Source organism: Aythya ferina (genome assembly GCF_964211825.1).
Source record: "Aythya ferina genome assembly, chromosome: 17".
NCBI classification, from domain to species: domain Eukaryota; kingdom Metazoa; phylum Chordata; class Aves; order Anseriformes; family Anatidae; genus Aythya; species Aythya ferina.
In genome coordinates, this window is record NC_140316.1 from 6343043 (window position 1) to 6361490 (window position 18448).

At 35.6% G+C, this 18448-nt stretch overlaps 2 protein-coding genes across 4 annotated transcripts in view; one reads left to right on the forward strand and one right to left on the reverse strand.

Moving 5' to 3' along the window:
• Window positions 1-18448, reverse strand: part of PI4KA (phosphatidylinositol 4-kinase alpha) — a 59886-nt gene that overhangs the window by 27525 nt on the left and 13913 nt on the right. For both annotated transcript variants that reach the window (XM_084539253.1, XM_084539252.1), the window contains exons 15-20: window positions 18032-18127; window positions 17383-17566; window positions 16577-16680; window positions 15727-15895; window positions 12897-12947; window positions 338-446 (exon numbers count right to left, since the gene is read on the reverse strand). In XM_084539253.1, coding sequence (XP_084395379.1) covers window positions 338-446; window positions 12897-12947; window positions 15727-15895; window positions 16577-16680; window positions 17383-17566; window positions 18032-18127 — 713 coding nt within the window. The remainder of the gene's footprint in view (window positions 1-337; window positions 447-12896; window positions 12948-15726; window positions 15896-16576; window positions 16681-17382; window positions 17567-18031; window positions 18128-18448) is intronic.
• On the forward strand, window positions 1938-10087 carry SERPIND1 (serpin family D member 1). 2 transcript variants are annotated; one of them, XM_084539254.1, is made up of 5 exons: window positions 1938-2088; window positions 3985-4872; window positions 8189-8462; window positions 9048-9192; window positions 9590-10087. In XM_084539254.1, the coding sequence occupies exons 2-5, from the start codon at window positions 4017-4019 to the stop codon at window positions 9779-9781; spliced, it is 1467 nt and encodes a 488-aa protein (XP_084395380.1). In that variant the 5' UTR covers window positions 1938-2088; window positions 3985-4016; the 3' UTR covers window positions 9782-10087. The 2 variants fall into 2 exon arrangements, with proteins under 2 accessions (XP_084395380.1, XP_084395381.1); XM_084539255.1 differs by having other exon boundaries at window positions 1941-2088; window positions 4001-4872.

Below are 18448 nucleotides of genomic sequence, written 5' to 3' on the forward strand. Positions count from 1 at the left end.
GCACTTAAGCACAAACAGTCAGCACAAGTGGTTCATGTTCCAAAAGTAACCACTTTTTCAGGTAATTCTGAGAGCAGCTTCTCAATGGTAAAAAGTTTCTATTTTTTTTTTCCATTGTACACTAGTCTGATCTTCCATTTCAGAAACTTGCCTATCAAAATTCATACGGAAGTCATGGCTAAGTTCCATCTTTTCTTAAGAAAAACAAACAAACAAACAAGAGTCTAATAATAAGTTGTATTGTGCTGAGCCTCATAGCAAAACAGATCAGTTATACTCCGGTTCATCAAGAGTCTAAATGCAAGAAGCAATGTTATACTTTTAAAATTTACACTACCTGATCCTTCCACAGCAAAACCCATGAGAACTGAATACAACCAAAAGTCTCGGAACAGCTTTTGCAACCTTGGCTTAGCCTCCTTGATGGGTGGTAAGCGTCTAGTAAGCTAACAAAGAAATAAATATTAAAATCAGGAATCAGTGGCAGTTACAATAACCCAATTCCACGTAGAATCATAGACTCACAGAATCATTTAGGTTGGAAAAGACTCCTAACATCAAGCCCAATCATCATATAACACTACCAAGCCCACCAGTAAACTCCATCTTTTAAGTGCCACATTCACACACCTCCAGGGATGGCGACTCCACAACTTCCCTGGGCAGCACAGGAATCAATCCATGTACCTTCATCTACTCTGATTTAGAAACATAATATTTTGTCACTTCTGGAAACTAATACTACATTGCTATTGTTACACTGGGGAAAAATAGATTTTGTTAGAATAGCTTAAATATTAACATTCAAGATGCTTGAAGTAAATTTCCTTGGTTTCATACACATACCACCGTACCGATACAGTAATTTCTGAAGAGAATAAGTAATATTATTGTACATCAATTGCAGCAAAGAGATCACATGGTCCTTTAAACTGTGTGTTGAAGACAGTGCCATGCAGCTTTGCTTCAGTACAAAGGAACTCAAAACCAAACAAATATTAGTTAAACATACTTCTGGTTGCTATTGTTTATTGGCTTTGTGGAAATACATTGAGGCTCCAGTTGGGGATCTTTCATTGTTTGCACCCACGCACATAATGACATCAGGCCTGGGGAATTTACTATCTAAACAAGCAAGTAGAAGAGCATTATTTTCAACACATCTATTAAAGTTCTCTGATACTTTTTTCACAAACAGCTGCTACTGCTGGAGCACAGTTTATACTCTCAGACAACATGATACATAATTTTAGATACATTTTTAAAACAAATCTAAGAGTCTGCTACCCTGAAATTGTTACAAGCACAGACTGTGTTTAAAATCTTAAAGGTTCATTAAACTGTCAGCTTTATCCAGTATGACCAGATATTATTACTGCAAACTTTATTAGAAAAACAAACAAACAAACTTGGATTCTAATTGAGCTTGAAGATATTTTGTACAAATTGTACAAAATAGTATTGTACTCTAATTGTACCATAATTCTCTTGTGGTAAGAAAACCAACAGTACTTAATAAAATGTTATATAAAGCCAATTTGGGATGTATTTGTAAATCATGAACCAGTTTGTTTATTAAGAAATCCTTTACAACAGTAAAATTGAGAATAAGCCCTGGGGAGCTGTCAGCAAATGTCTGCACATATCCACACTGACTAAAGTAGCCTGACCATCACAACCCCAGCAGCCTCAGATACATTTGAAGTGACAAACAGCAATATATCCCCAACTCAGCACAAAACAGCAGCGATATGGTTTCTACAAGTCATAAACAGCCAAGTTTATGCGCGTGCTTGACTTTGAAACTTTACATACACACCAATTTTTGCTCAAAGATTTTCCTCAAAAGTGAACAAGTACCTGCAAAGCCATAAAAGCAGTTTAACAAACAACAAACCAAACGATCCAGCAGAGATCACTAAGCAAGGGAGGGATTTTGGCTGACGAAGTAAGTTTAGCAGTGTTTGGTTTAGAGAATGTTTACTTTGGGAGATAGACAAAAAAACTAGCGTCAAAGTTCAGATTTAAACCCTGCTATTCCCCTCACTTGAGCTATTCAACACATCCTTTCCGTACAGTGGCTTAAAGGTAAGCTTCATTTACATCTTCTGTTATTTTCGGTAGATCTAACACAAATATATAAATATTGCAGAGTGGGGGAATGCTTTGCCTGCGTTGTGGAGCTGAAGGATAATTACATTTTGGTGAAGATTAGAATGTAATGTTGGGAACTACAGACAGCAAACTCTTACGTGACAAAAGCAGAAAACATTTACCAGTGGTTACTGGACAGAGAATCTCAGCCCAAAGGGCCTGACTTCTGGGGGCGGGGAAAAAAAATTAATGAATTTATGAAGAAACCAGTGCTACTGAGTTGAGACCTTCAGCCACAACGTAAAACCTTTTCAAACGTACCTTCCAGTGATTCTTCATCATTGTAAAACAATTCATTTTTGATATGGGATAATCATCTTGAATAGTTTAAAGATTTCAGGCTTATTAGCTTGAGGGGGGTTTATTAAATTTTTAGCTGTTACTTCAGTCCTCCTACAACATGTTCGAAAATATTTGACACAAGCAGTGATTTACAGATGTGTATCTATGTATTTTACTTCCACAGAATACCTCTTTGGACTATTTGCTAATTCACAAAACATTTTAAACATATTAGTAATTTTTTGTTTTTATCGTATTGAGTGTTTTTTTTCCCTAGATCAAAATACTTAAAAAAACAAAAAAAAACAAAAAAAAAACACACACAACTCAGAACAAGTACTATCAAAAGAGATAAACTTTATACAGTCACCAACCTTCTAAAGTGCGATCAAAAATCAAGATCCTAGTATTCACTCACCCATTTTACAGTCTCAGTTGACATAGTTATTAAACATTTTTATTTTAGTCTTTTGACAGGCACAGAAAGAAATTGCACTTTTTCATATCTGAGATCACTATAGTTATTGCAAGCCAGTATTATGGTGAAAAGTCTCTCAGACCCACCTCTTTTTAGTGTTTGACAGATGAGTAAGGCTTATGAATTCTCTTCAAATTTTATGTATCTAAGACTAGATTTTGATCTTAAAATCACAAAGAAAAAAAGCAGTCCGATAATAGATGAAGAAGAGATCAAGTTTCCCTTTGGAAGAAGCAGTGAAGTGCTTTTCATAAAGAAAACAGCACTACGTATTTTGCAGTGCTACACAAAAAGTAAACTGAAACTAAATAAAAAGCATAATCAAGATAATCCAAACAAAAGTGACAGATGCATATATCACAGCTGCAGAAAGTGTACGTGACCATGGAGTAAAACCTGAGTAAGATGATGAGTATGCCAGTATGTACATTTATGCCTAACACTTCACACAGCACAGCCCCACTAACAATATTTAGTACAAATAAATGCCTTTTCCCAGATTTGTTGCTACATCCCCTGATCTCCTTTATTCCATCAAATTTCAGCTTCACTCATCCAAAAACACTCCCATAAAATTCTCTTTTTTTTTTTTTTTGCTGTAGCTATGCAACGTCTGTTTTGCAAATTCTTCAGCACATCTCAGCCTTCTGGTATGCTCCTTCAGTGGATGCCTAGTCCCTCCTCCTGCCAAGCTCAAATCTTTCAGCTTATCTTCACCTTGTATTTTTAGCACACGTTAGTAACACAGTTAGTAAACGTTTTAAGTGTTAGTGGTTTATATATAAAAAGTCCAGTGCATTTTAGGCAACAAGTTTGTTACCACTGAAATATGTCAATAACAACTGCTTCTGTGGGAGAAGTTCAACCATTCATTTGGCAGGGTGGAGGCATTATGCAAGCAAAAATGATTACCAGTAAAACTGATTTATCCATCTAATTACGCTCTGTCCCACTAAAAAAAAACTGCTGCTGAATAAAGTAACTACAGACTTTCTACTCTAACAGAATTCATTGTAGACCTAAAATTAGTGAAGAGACAATGAAAATTCAATTACCCTCTGCTTTCTCAGGTCTGTTGTCTTTCAGATTGTGACCTGCCAGAATGAAGTTCCTGCTTCATTTGCTTGCCTTTGCTGTCATCATAACCTCCACGTTTTGTGGAATCAAGGACTTCAGTGAGCATTTTGAAAGCCTCAAAGATGCACATCCAAGTGAAAATGTGAGCTACGATATGCCAAACTTACCACTGGAGTTCCACAGAGAAAATACCATCACTAATGACTTGATTCCTGAAGAGGAGGAGGAAGAGGACTATCTAGATCTTGACAAGATACTGGGTGAAGATGACTACAGTGACATTATTGACGCTGCTCCATACATCGTTTCCGAAATTCAGCAAGGAAATATCCTTGAACTTTTCCACGGCAAAACCAGAATCCAGCGCCTTAATATTCTTAATGCAAACTTTGGCTTCGACCTTTATCGGAGCATGGCAGACAAAGCCAACTCTTCAGATAATATTCTCATGGCACCTGTTGGTATTTCCACTGCAATGGCTATGATTTCCCTGGGTCTGAAGGGTCAAACTCAGCAGGAAGTATTATCAGTTCTTGGCTTTGAAGACTTCATTAATGCAAGCACCAAATATGAGCTCATGACTGTTCATAATCTCTTCCGCAAACTCACTCATCGGCTCTTCAGGCGCAATTTTGGTTATACTCTGAGGTCTGTCAACGATCTTTATATTCAGAAGGACTTTTCTATTCTGAATGATTTCAGAAACAATATGAAAACATACTACTTTGCTGATGCCCAACCAGCTGATTTTTCAGATCCTACCTTCATAACTAAAACCAACGAACGCATCCTGAAGCTGACCAAAGGATTAATAAAGGAAGCTCTTGTGAATGTAAATCCTACAACACTGATGATGATTCTTAACTGTCTTTACTTTAAAGGTAAGTATCTGATATTTCAGATTTTAGCTGTGGATTTTCTTACTTTGTATTTCACTGTATACTTTAATAGAAACTCCAGACTAAACTTCAATCTACTCTACAGTTCAAAATAGCCTATTGATTCCCTCATTAAGAAGAATCTCTATTATTAACACAAAATTTGCATGTTTCCGTAGCACTCTGATGTTCTAGTCATGCCCTGAAGTTAGTGGATATTGTACAGGGACAAAAACACTTATTACACCTAAAAGCTTATAGTCTAAAACTGAGACTAAAAAATAACATGAATGTGTAACGACCTCAGAAAGCATGGACTTCATGGGAGTCTCAGATGGTGAAGCAGTACTTTATGTGCAAGTTAATGGTCAGATTCTGTCCTGCTTCGGGTTAGTGGCTTCACTGAAATTGTAAAGGGTGATTTCAGTTACAATACACAATGTTTATGAAGTATTCAGGATTCACAGCAATGACTATAGAATTTCAGCTTAAAGTATGTATTTTTACATGATCATGGTGTGATCCTTGTCAACAAGGGGACTGAAGACAATAATCAAAACATTATTCTTCTAAAACTAAAACCACATTCACTAATTGGAGTACTTCAGTAATTCTGCATGGACTGCCTGCAGCTTGCAGCTACAGGCTCCTACGTGTTCCACTACAGGCTGAACAGTTAAACAGGCTTGAAATACTTTTACTATAAATATATTCTGTTACTAAAAATTCTTACTTTCAATCTCTTTACATTTTATTTTGCAGTCTGAAGTGAGGTTTTTAACATTGGTTATCTCCCTCAGGTTGGAAGTTTTGTTGTTGTTGTTTGTTTGTTTTGTTTTGTTTTTTAACATTTTTTAAACAGCATGAAACGAGCAAAGGGTGGGAAGTGCAAGTGAAAGATCTGAGGACAAAACCAAGATCTGTTACTGCCTGTATAAAATAAAATCAGATAAAGTAAGACATCAGTAAGAAAAGAGAAATCACCATAATCGGATAGCAATGTTTGGAAGTACAACATACTGCTTTCCATAACTTATAAAGGGAGCTTCCTTCTCCTATTTATGTCCCTGCTTCCAGGAAACAGATGCTTAAGGTCATTCTTGCAATCGGCATTGTCAGCATTTGATCTTGCAACAGTGTTCCTCCAAGTTTACAAAATATTACCTTTTTCACTCACTTGCAAGGCCTTACTTCCTTGAACAATGCTAATTCTCTCATTAAAAGTTCTGGAGCTGTCCTTAGCTCAAGATCCAATGATACCCTATTTTGAAGTGCCATCCAAAACCAACTTATTTGTACCCTTAAGTACATCTCCAATGATAATACCTTGTCATAATAAAGGCATGTCTTTACTATCAATTAGACCGTTACACAATGTGCAACAGATGAATTATTTTTTCCTGATTTGGTCATATTTAAAATACTTCCTAATTGAGAATACGTACTTTGAAATCATTAAATGTTTGCACTATCTCAAAAAAAAGGAAAAAATAAAATTAAATAGCTTTAGAATTGAAACTCTCAAGTAATCAAGACCAAAAAGACTTTTGGCTTTTTCTTTCCTTTATGAAGTCTTGTTACTCCAAATTACCTCAGTGTCTGCTGCTGAAGGCTATCATTTCTAACCCTCAAAACCAAAAAATATGTATTCTATATATCAGTATCTTCCATTCTTACATCTCCTGGTAATTCCACTTCAATTCAAACTACTTTTCAAAAGCAGGTTCTGCTCCTGGTATTCTTAGTGTTCCCACCACTCCTTAAAGACATACCAATTTTTGTCCACATCTTTCCATTTATAACATTTACACTGTTTGTGTCACTACAGAGAACCTGTGATTAGCCCTCAGAGATAAGAAACCTGTGAGTATTCTCAGGTACAGAGAGATGCTCAACACAAGAAATATTGAGTAACAGAATAGCTGGCAGACACCATTAAGTCTTAGGCTCCTTTTACGCTAAATACAAACAAGAATTCGTTGGAGGGTATTTAGTCTTGGTTAGAAGTAAGCTTTAGCCTGCATTGATATCCATTCCACATCTACCTGAGATCTATTCTCCAGTTTGCTAGGGTTTAAATGAGCTTCCTATTAAGTAGAAGCTGGTTATTTTAGCCATGATAGACCATGGCAGCTTTTGATAACTGAAAAATTTTAACAGGTTCTAAACTGCTTCTTTTGCTTCTCTGCATTTTCTTCTATTGCTTCTCATAGACTAGACACATCAAGAAAATATTAGAATGAAAGTTGGATTTATGTGGATTTTTTGTTGTTTTTAATTTTGTTACTTCACAGTCAGTTTAGATTAGTCAGATTAAAGGCCTCAGAATCACATGCAATTTTTTAGAAGGTTAGATTGAAGTTAAATTTGTAGTCTCTCCACATAGCAGCAGCCACACTCCTCACCCATTTGCTTGCCAATGGTGACCTATGGTCTAGAGTTTAAATAGGAAATACCAACAGCCTTATTTCCACTGTGAAATTCTAGTTTTGCCCATTAAGAAAGAGGGATGTTGTTCCAGAGATACCGTTCTGAAAAGATCAATAGCAATTTGCTTTGAAGAAGTGTTGTGTTTTTTTTATCCCATTCAGTTTTCACAGTCAATAAATATCTGGGGATGCCCAAAGAATCTTCATGTATCTTTACCATCAGGGTTTGAATCACGCTTTCTCAGCTGCAAAACATGGTGAATCACATGCTTTGGGAATAAACCTGCCAGATAACATGCAAATGTGCTAAAATCAAATCAAACTCCAGCACAGAATTGGGCAGTCAACACCTAAACTCTTCAGGAGGTCTTAACATGGTACATTGATTAGCATAGATGAAGTTAAGTCCAAGTAATACCTTCAGCATAATGCTGAAATCGGCTATTACCTAGCTCTGATGCACGAATACCATGCTTGAGGCAGTCCGCTGCAGTACTGCTTTCAAGTATCAGATCTCTCAGAACACAGAGCTGCGGCTGTTGCTCCACTAGGTGCGAGCCCTGTCAACTATTTTGCATGTTTATATTTTGTAATTTCTAGATTTCTTGTAAGGAAAAGAAGCGCACATGAAGCCATTTAGGATCTCCAGTTTGTGTTTACCTCCTTTTGTAATTCAGACCATTCAAATAAGACAAATAAGTTAAAAAGTCAGAAATTTTAAAGCTGTTTTAAAACTTGTCTTCTTATTCCGGCTTAATTAAAATTAATCTCTTTCAGCAAATCCAAATTCACATGAAAGGAAGTTTAATATATGTTGTTATTCTGGGAATATTTTTCTAAATAAGGTCCTGGGGCTTTTTGTTTATCTGTCTTCTGCACTGTATTAACAGGAACATGGGAGAATAAGTTTCCAGTGGAAATGACAACCAAAAGAAGTTTCCGACTGAATGATAAGCAAACAATAAAGGTTCCTATGATGCAGACTAAAGGGAACTTCCTGGCTGCTGCAGACCCTGACCTAGACTGTGGTGTGATCCAGCTCCCGTTTGTGGGTAATATCAGTATGCTGATTGTACTTCCTCACAAGCTCTCTGGCATGAAAGCCCTAGAAAAGCAGATAACCCCTCAAGTGGTGGAAAAATGGCAGAAAAGCATGACAAACAGGTATCTGCTGAAAATTACACCTTGTTTAAAGTCTTAATATACTTTCTTGATCATGTTGGGAATGGTAAATAGCATAGAAGATAACACATGATATTTTTATTAAAAACACAATTTTCTCTCTGGTAAAAAATGACCTTGCCCAAGGCAGGCTGTATGACAGACTAGATGGTAGTCTCTCCTCTGACTTGAGAAAAAGATAAGAGCTGTTCTGACGTGTTATGCAATTGGTCAACCTATTTCTGTTGTACAGAAACGACAAATCCCCACCTGAGTACTCCAGAAAATTTGTCAGTTCAAGCACATCCAATCATGTACTGAAATGCTCAAAGTCCTATATACTATATACACAACCAAAGTAAAGCATCATAAATTAAATAATGCATTGACAAATTAACAGTTTGGGGACAGGAATTAATTTAAAGAACACAGCTTAAAATTAGTGATTCCCAAGTTTTGATAGTAAAAGTATAGTACAAGTTCCTGTATATTTGTGTCCTACTTGCTGGAAAGTTTAAAAAAGTAAAGCAAAGGAGATATACAGATACACATCTCCTTAATTATTTTTTTAATTTTCGTTTTTATTAGAACAAGAGAAGTGGTTCTGCCTAAATTTAAGCTGGAGAAGAGCTACAACTTGATTGGTTTTCTGAAATCCATGGGAATAGAAGAACTATTCGATGAAAAAGGCGACTACTCTGGTATATCAGATGAGAAAGTCACCATTGACAGGGTATTTATTCCTCTCCTGTTTTCATTTCCTTTATGATTAAGCTTTATCATCCAAAAACAAAGCAATGCAGTAAAAGTTATTCAGATTAATAAACTAAAATACTGTTTTATAGTCTTTCCTGGAGGATATTGGAGGGATGTGGGTTTCTCTGCATGTCCTTATTGTCCGTTTACAAAAAGAGGAATATGTTTGATTAGATGTTAAATTACTGGCAATGTTGTGGTTGGTCAGTCAGTCTACCTAGAACCCAAAACCAAAGGATTACTGCCCCTGGGGGCTGCCAGCAGGATTGTCACAAGGGAGCCACATGCTGGACATGGGTTGGTGGGCGGGGGAAGGCTGCAAGAACATCATTTCAGAATACTGAATAGATCTTGCTTTATTTTATTTTTCACAGTTCAATCACCAAGGCACAATAACTGTGAATGAAGAAGGCACAGAGGCTGGAGCAATAACCAACGTTGGTTTCATGCCTCTGTCTACTCAGATTCGCTTTATCGTCGATCGCCCCTTTTTGTTTCTCATCTATGAACATCGTACCAGTTGCCTCCTGTTCATGGGTAGAGTTGCCAACCCTGCCAAGTCTTAAAAGCAGAGAAGACCTCCAACATGCTTTCATACACAGGCTGTATTCATTAATATAGCAGTATCATAAAAGGCAATTTTCTTTGTCATATTAGTTGATACAAAAGCCATTGGTATACAAAAATATATATATATATATATAAGTGCCTAGAAATAGTTTCACATGAATGGACTCATAATAGTAGATGATTTGTCTGCAGTGGTTAGTGCCATATATAAAACAAGTGTGTTAAAAAATTACCACAAAGTCACTTATACTTTGTGTTCTACTTCACTGTATAAAATGTAATCAATAAAATATTTAGACTAACTGGGTTTTTCAAGTTCAGCTCTAAATTTGTGCTAGGGCACCTGTTTATAATAAATAGGAGTAGAGAAATCCTAAATACCAACTGACATTAGAAACCTGTCTCTCCTGGGTATTTTATATAACCTAACGCTATTTAGAGTAGGTGCCTGCATTTTTTGCTTTTGCTTGCATCATTTAAAAATCAGCAGACTGCCACAGAACATAAACTTTATGGACCATTGTATCAATTAAGAGGAGATAAAAATGTATTGGAAGAATTAAATAATAATGGATCCTTTACTTTTCCCTAGCCTAACTTCAATGATTTTGATACAGTTTTCCAGCACTCATCAGTAGCAGCAATTTCAGGGTTAGGCCAACCAGGTAATACTTTAGAATACCTTATATATTGAAAGCAGCTAGGGAAACCTAATCCTCTCTACAAAAAGTGATTTCCAGCAATTTCAATGTTTGTTAAGAATTCAAATGCACTCTCCACACGCCATTCAATGGACAAATCCTTGCAATGCCTGCACTAAGACTGTGAACTTTCTGACTCATTCTGGTAGCAATATGCATGCTGTATACAAGCTTGTTTCACATCTGAAAAAGCAAAAAATTATCTGCATTCCGTAGTGTATTACTGCCAATGTGGTGCAAGGGACAGAGTTAGACTTCACATGTGAGTTATTGAAGTCCATGAACATACTCACCTCTTATATCTTCCATTGTATCATAACTTCTAAAAGATGTGCCTCATAAACCAGTGACTTTTTTATTTGCAGTGTCAAAAACTGTATCACTCTAAATATATTTGTATTATAAAAGTCTCGTGTTAGCAAAAATACAAAACGCTATCAACCAACAGTTAAAGGAGTAAGAATTCTCTTAAAACGGTATTTTTCAATATTAAATTCAACTTACTGATTATACTTCTACTTGTAATTTTGCATGTACTACAATTATTTGTCCCCATACATAAAGCCACTTAAACATGACAGCCAAAGAAAGATTGGTATTAAATGACACAATGACAAAGAGTTAACATCTAATAAAAAGTTCAAATCCTTCTCTATTCCTAGCTTATACTGTTCTTACTCATAAGTCCATATGGCAGACATAATTTTCAATATTGAAGTTTCACAAGAGAAATCATTATCATTCATGTACTCATTGTTTTATCTAAATTAAAAAAAGAACAGGATATTCAAAAGATGACATTTTCATGTTGCAAATTTAATTAGTATATCAAAGATTAAATGAGATGGATTTTTTTTGGGGGGACCCAAGTAACCAGAACTATTCAAGGTAAAGAGGTCAAGCAGAAAAGCAAATCAGCTACTGCTCGAAACTCATGATCTTCATATATTGTGCAAGAAAGTCAAATATTTGCCTCAACAACCATAATGTAACCATTAACTCTTGCTTCAGATTCTGGCACTATCTGACTATTTAAAGGTCACATCGGTTAAGGAAAATAGTTATCACCAGCTATTCAGAACAGACCCATCATCAATAAAAATTTGAAACAGAAAACTATTTCCATAACTTTTATGTTAGTGTCTCTAACATTTATTTTTTTTTTTAAATACACAAGGAACGATCTTGCACTCTAATCAGTGATATTACCACTAGCTTCACTGCAACTCAAAAATACTACCGCTAGAATATCTCTCGACACAGGATCGGCTAGTTTATTCAAAAACTGGGCAGCTACTGAATAATAGTAATCTGAGACACTTATAAATACACTCCTGGATCCTTATGAGTGTTGGTGAATTTGCCAAGAGCTTATGCTGGAAACGGATGAAAGATGTGGGAAGGAAAGGAACGGTTCTGAAATCTTCAGTGCTAATTTAAGGCTCTGCTCTTTGAAAAGCTTCAGTAAAGAGGTTTGTGAGGGAAGAGTATGAAATTAATGCTTTTTTTATTCTTGTTAATGGATGTCGAGCAAGTTACAAATAGGCATGCTTACTGCAAGTATGTAATATATTGTCCCCTCTTGTCCCACTAGCTGTGCAGAAAAAAAAGCCACAGAAGAATAAAGCTTCAGAAGGGGACAAAATGATCTGATGTTTTTTCTCCTCCAGTGAGTTTGTCTATGGATCTTCTAGACATGATTGCTCTGTAGAAACTGTTAGAGTTAGATGACTAGTCCTACTGACTTGGGAACCCAAACTTGGACATAATCAAGTTTTCAGCTGGGCAATCTATAAAGGTCACACATCATTTTTGACTGGATTAGTAGTTACATTTTATTTAAAATAATAAAAAATGTGTAGACCCCAGAAGAAGTCATCATCCAAGACCAAAAGCAGATAAACATCAGAACAAGTGACCATAGAATGGTCAGCATCCTTGCACATTTCCTTAAAAGCCTTTAGCATGATAGGCAGTTCAAGTTTCAGGAGATACACAATACTTTTCACTCTTCTTCTTCCTTTCTCAATCATTTTTTTAAGAAGCAGAATTCTCTGTGCTGCCAAACTAAGTTTTATTTTTAACTCTGTTTCTAATAAGTTTTGTTTTTCATTGTTCTTAGGCCACTTTTTCTTCAGGTATATGCCATTTATTATGCACTGCACACAGAAGATTATTCAAAGAAATATGCCTTGCGGTATTATTTAGTTCATTAATCTCCTGAATTCAGGACAAGCAACAATTTAACTGTGAATCATGAAAGATTAACAGTACTACTACACTACTATATCTTGGACACTTACTTCTACACTATTTGTTAATCAAACCATTTGACTCTGCAATAGCACTCGTATTCGATACACATGAACAAAATTATTCTGTTTGTAACTACCAATCATTGGATACTCACCACAGCAATGACAGGAATAAGCACACCAAGATTCCCTGCACTACTGGAGGCCTGGAAAAGAAAAGCGAAGTTATATCTACAAAAGCATTTCTAAATTACTTGGTAGGTAACATTTCAAGCATTAAAAATTCCTACTGTCTGCAAATGGATGCAATTTCTTCCATCCCTGGGCTACTCAATAGACATTTATGTTAACTGCTAGCAATAGAAAAAAAAAATCCTTTCCCTCATAAAAGCCACTTCCACATGGCTGAAAGATCTGGTTTAAAACAAATATATGGAATGCCACTGAAGCATTTTAATTGCTGGCAAGCCAATTTAATTCCATATAAAAGCGGCAGAGGACATGGGAAAACTGACAACCAACAAAGAGAAAAAATGCCTTTGTTTTGGAGCACAGCATGTACAATATCTTACCAACCTCAGTTCTTCCCAAAAAATAAGTAATCTAGTCCTCAGAATTTCTTTCATAACTTTTACTCTACATTGAATAAAGAGTGTTCTAGTAAAAACTACTCTCAGTATCTTCAAAATAAAGAAACACTGCCTCCTAGCTCAAAATTCAGGCTAAATCACTGACATTTTTCCATTTGCAGACAACCTTAAGTCAGAGCAGCAGTTTGTCTCCCATAGCAATTTAAAATGATAACAGTATGACAACATCCCTGTAAAGGGAGAGGGTGGAACCTAATTTAAAAGTATCATTTTAGTGTAATATTTACAATCCGTTTCAACATTTCAGCTTGCTTATCTGTGGTAAAAGAATCTGTAACAGCTGTGCAGAGATGTCTTCCAACATAAACTTCATGGAAAGCAAATTCTGTACATATCTTAGTTCCTTTGTAAAAGCAGAGTTGGCATCCCTGATTAAATGCAGTCTACCTTTAAAGCAAACATTCTTTTCTGAGGGATTCACCAACAGTTCACCCATTCCATAAAGGGATAAAGAAAGAACTTAATACTATTACAGTGTAGCATGCACAGAAGGGAGGGTGGAAGAGGTCAAAAATAAAAAAAATGTTTCAAATTTGTTATTGGTGAAATTTTATGAGCAAATATTATACTTAAGTGGAGTATGTAGATAATACTAACCTCACTTTAAATAATAATTTCCAGCTTAAGTCAGTACTATCTTTTAACACTTGAAATATATCGAGTCCATAAATAGCCATATGAATGTAAGGAACAATTATTTGAACAGAAAGACATTTGGCCCACTGTGCTTGTTTTTGAGACTCAAGTAAAAGCATCAATAAACTCAAGTGGAATTCATCTCTTCCCTGACCTTCACAGGGAAAAAAGGGGAACTAAAATGCAGGTCAATGCAACTCACAGGTGAGAAGTGTGTATTTTGAATTCCCACAGATACAAATGACCATAAATATGTTCCATTAAAACGAAGAGAATGCACATTTAGTGGCATAAGTCAGGAGCAGGTCTCAAGTAAGCCAATTAATTTGCACTTTGTCTGTAGGATATTCTCAAAAATACCAGCAGCGAATGCAACTAAATACAGAGTACTACAGTAATAGACTGCACAGACAAGTGGCATTTACTTTCAAGTGTTTATTGAAAAAACTCCATTTAAGATCTTCAAAACTAATCATAAAGCTCAAATACTGTCTTGCTAGATAACAGTCAAAAGAAGAAAAGCAATCAAGACCTGCACATCTTTCTAAAGCATTGATTCCACATGATGATGTGTAATTTTTCCTTCCCTGAAAACTCATGAATCACTAGAGTTTGGATGTATAGACAGCCCATTCCTCATCTTGCAAAGATGAGAGCGCTGATACAAACAACATGTAGGAGGAAAAACAAAAAGCAAACACATAGATCTTAGATTCCTTTTACTGCTAGGACAATGTGTCTATTTCAAAAGGAAATGTTACCTGTCTGCCTTAACCAAAAGCAGACATCATAGCAGGGAACTGCTCTCAAAGCACATCTCAAAAAAAAAAAAAAAAAAAAATTAAAATTAAAATTAAAAAAAAGCACTATCAAACACCATGAGATTTTTAAAGTTATGATAAGGAACAGCGTAGAATGCCAAGAAGTTACTGTATTTGAATGCTAGGGAGGAAAGATCTAATTTTCGATGAGTAGGAAGCAACCACATTTTGCTTTTCAAATGATAGGGTAGAACTCAACTGCAGAAGTCAAGGTTAGCAGCATGTTTATGAGCATATTTTAGAGTAAAGAAGAGAGGAAAGTACTGTGGGAAACGCTGAGACTGTTATATGCTTCTTAAATAGAAGAAGCGTATCAAGAATTCCAGATACTGTACTGAAATAGGAATAAAAACTAGTATGAAGTGAGGTGAAAGTCTTCAATAATAAAAAAGCAGAACTCTAACTGAATAAAGTAACTGCATAAAAACTGCTCTTGTAAAAATTCAACTAGCATTTAAATCCATTTCTCTTCCAGACCTTCTCATTGACTTTTACATGTCAAATTTTTACATGTCAAAATGGCCAGTACATGTCAAATTTTACAAATTTGAATTAAAAAAAAAAAAAAAACACATTCAGAAAGAACTCTATCTTAAAGCAAAGGTACATAAATGTAACCTTCTGCAAAGTATTCCTATCATACAAATTCAAAGAGACGAGTCTTGCCATTCTTAGGCAAGCTTTTTGAATAAACTTGCTCCCTAAATAAAGCACCCTTACAAGTCAGGGGAGATTTCTTTTAAGTATATAAAGTTTTTTGAAAAGCGTACAAACATTTGGTTTTGATTCAAAAAAGGATAGAGACTATGCTTAGTAATACCATGTATGTAAATATAAAGCTGCATGCAATTAAAACCAAAAAACAGTTAATATCTTACTTTCAGAGCTGGTCCTTTTTCACTTGCTCTCTCACTAGCTCTCTTTCCTTCTAGCCCAAGCTGAACAAAGAGTTCCAGCAAATTCATCAGCAGTTCATCCACAAGGTGTTCTCCTTGAATGTTAGCAGCGATGTTAGCTAGGGCATTAATGACAGCTAAGGAACAGTGCCTGAGAAAGAAAACAAAATGATGAACAAGCAACTCCTCAACAGAAGCTTTCCTACCTTCAGTCCTTTCTTAGTAATGCTGATCAGCAATGCTTTTAGCAGGGCTGCTGACATCAGTTTTTGTTTTTTTCTTAACTCCTCTCTGAACTTTTTTGTTTCTATGAATACTGGTAAATCATTTTTATCAATAACTGAATTTTTACTGCAATCAATATTTAAGTAAAAAATTAGTTGTCAACTTTGCCTGTGAATGATGTTGTCATTGCCAAGAGGAAATTACTTTCCTGTATCAGATATGGATACAGACAGAAGAACAGCAAATGGCTGTGTTTCTGGAATGGGAAAGGTCTTGAGCAGAAGATTCAGAACTAGTATCAGTAGTTATTAAAGCTGGGATCACACTGGGTCAGAGTATGCAAAAACAGTGACAGGAATAGTCCTAATAATTACTCAAATACTGTATTAAAATATACCCAGTTTAGCCCAACTACCAATGAAGTCAGTGATTATCTTTATACTTCAGTCCGTGTTAAAATTATACTTCACTTACTAAGTAAAGAACAGCATTATTTACAACATCATTTGAAACCTGCACTGAAGGAAGAGACTGAAAAATCCATCATGTAGAATAAAGAATATTCAGTATAATAGCTGTGCCCCTTAAGTGTTTGGATAAATCTTACCTGTATCCATGATCCTTATAATCCTTTGTGGCAGAGTACACAACTGAGCTTGCTTTAACGCTGATTTGCTGAAATAGATTCCACACCTCCTGGTAAATATATTGCTGTGAAAAAAAAACAAACACATGCTAAGTAGAGTTTATTGAATACTATTTCACTGAAGAATGACCCTGTCAAATAAATTGTTACGAAGTTCTTTAACTATCTACTCATACCCTGAGCTAGATTTTCAACTTCCAAAGACCATGCAGTGGAAGTGCTTTCATTAGTGCTTTCAGCTGCTTGGACTTTACAAGGTTTATTCATTTCTTTAACTATCTTTTTTTTTTCCACCCATTTTTTTCTCCAGGTTTCTGAGTTCTGGCAATTCTTAATTGCTTGCTCAGAAAAACAAGTTACATTTGGAAAAGGAAGAGTCAATGTTTGCATTATTCAAGTCAACTTCTACTTTTAAATATATGGACCTAGAAGACTTCTAAGCTGATTACTGATACAAAAAAAAAAAAAAAAAAAAAAAAAAAAAAAAGGATTATGTGCATCTTTTGGGCATACAGACCGGGTTTAGGAACTATTTAACTTTTGAAAACATGGAGTTGGTTTCCTAAATTTTTATTATTTTCTGTGGGGACTAATCTTCTTTACGGGGGACAGCATTCTACACATTATTAATTAGCTTTTATTTTCTGATGTCACTGAGACAAGATTGTATGAGTGTGAACAAGAAAGATATGCAAATACAGACTTCCTTTTTAACTAAAGGAAAAAAAGTCATGAATTGGAAAACTCTTGGACAGTTCTTTCCTTACATTTCCAGTGATGACCAAGCAGCCCAGCTGGTCAATGATGAGTACATCAAGATTAGAAGGTGGCTGGCAGAACTTCTGCTGTAAGATCTGTAGGATGGGTTCCATCATTTTAGGGGTGTCCCTCAGTGCCACTGCAATGTGCCCTAGAGCACGAATTGTATGGTCAGGAATCAAATGAGCTTCCCTGTTAAAAACAAACAAAAAACCCAAGGCAACACATTTAACTGTACAGCAGTTAACAAGACCTCAAAGTACAGTACATTTCATGTAAGAAACAATTCATGAACTAAATTTAAGCATCACTGAACTTTACTATTACCCCTCTACGCACCCATCTACTTAGCATTAGAGAGGTACATGCATAGGCAAAAAGAAAAAAGCAAAACAAAATAGAAACCAGAACCCACAAGCGCACTGCCTAAGAAACTCACACTAACCTGCATGCAAACTGCTCTGTAAACAACAGTGGAAAGTAATATATGTGATCTGCAAAATATTAAGACACAACAGTCTGGCCAGCTACTGTAGGACTTCCCCTCACTGATCTCAGTGACATTTAATTCTGAAATAATGCTGTCAGTAATTAAGTTTTAGAATAAGCTTCATGTCCAGCGTGAAGGAAAACGAGTTTTCACAATCAACAACTTACTTATCACTCTCCTGTGAGATGTACAGACGGTTAGACAAACTGGCAAGAAAGGCCTCAACAATCACTGAATCTATCGTCAAGCCAGCTTTCAAGCACCTGGAATAACAATGAACAGAGAACATGCTAAAACAGCCAAAGGAAAAAAACAACACAATAAAATCACATCAATTAAACACTTCACATTGTACAACTGTAAATGCACACCAAGTATAAGGAAAAAGAATTTACACTGAAGTCTAAGAACCAATTGCCTAGAACATCACAGATGTATTTAAAAAGATCACTGAAGTTTCTACTGCTGCTTCTTCCAGCAATAGTAAAGATGCAGTAAGTAGTAAATAGTAAAATATGTAGTAAATAGTAAATACGCAGTAAGTCAAGTTTAGAATCCATTCCTTTAGCAGCCTTAACTCCTTG

Bases quoted from the DNA above. Each gene is read 5' to 3' on its own strand.
- SERPIND1 (XM_084539254.1), top strand. From the start codon at position 4,017: ATGAAGTTCCTGCTTCATTTGCTTGCCTTTGCTGTCATCATAACCTCC. The intron at 4,873-8,188 runs GTAAGTATCTGA...CTGTATTAACAG, and splicing joins TAACTGTCTTTACTTTAAAG to GAACATGGGAGAATAAGTTT. The intron at 9,193-9,589 runs GTATTTATTCCT...TATTTTTCACAG, and splicing joins AGAAAGTCACCATTGACAGG to TTCAATCACCAAGGCACAAT.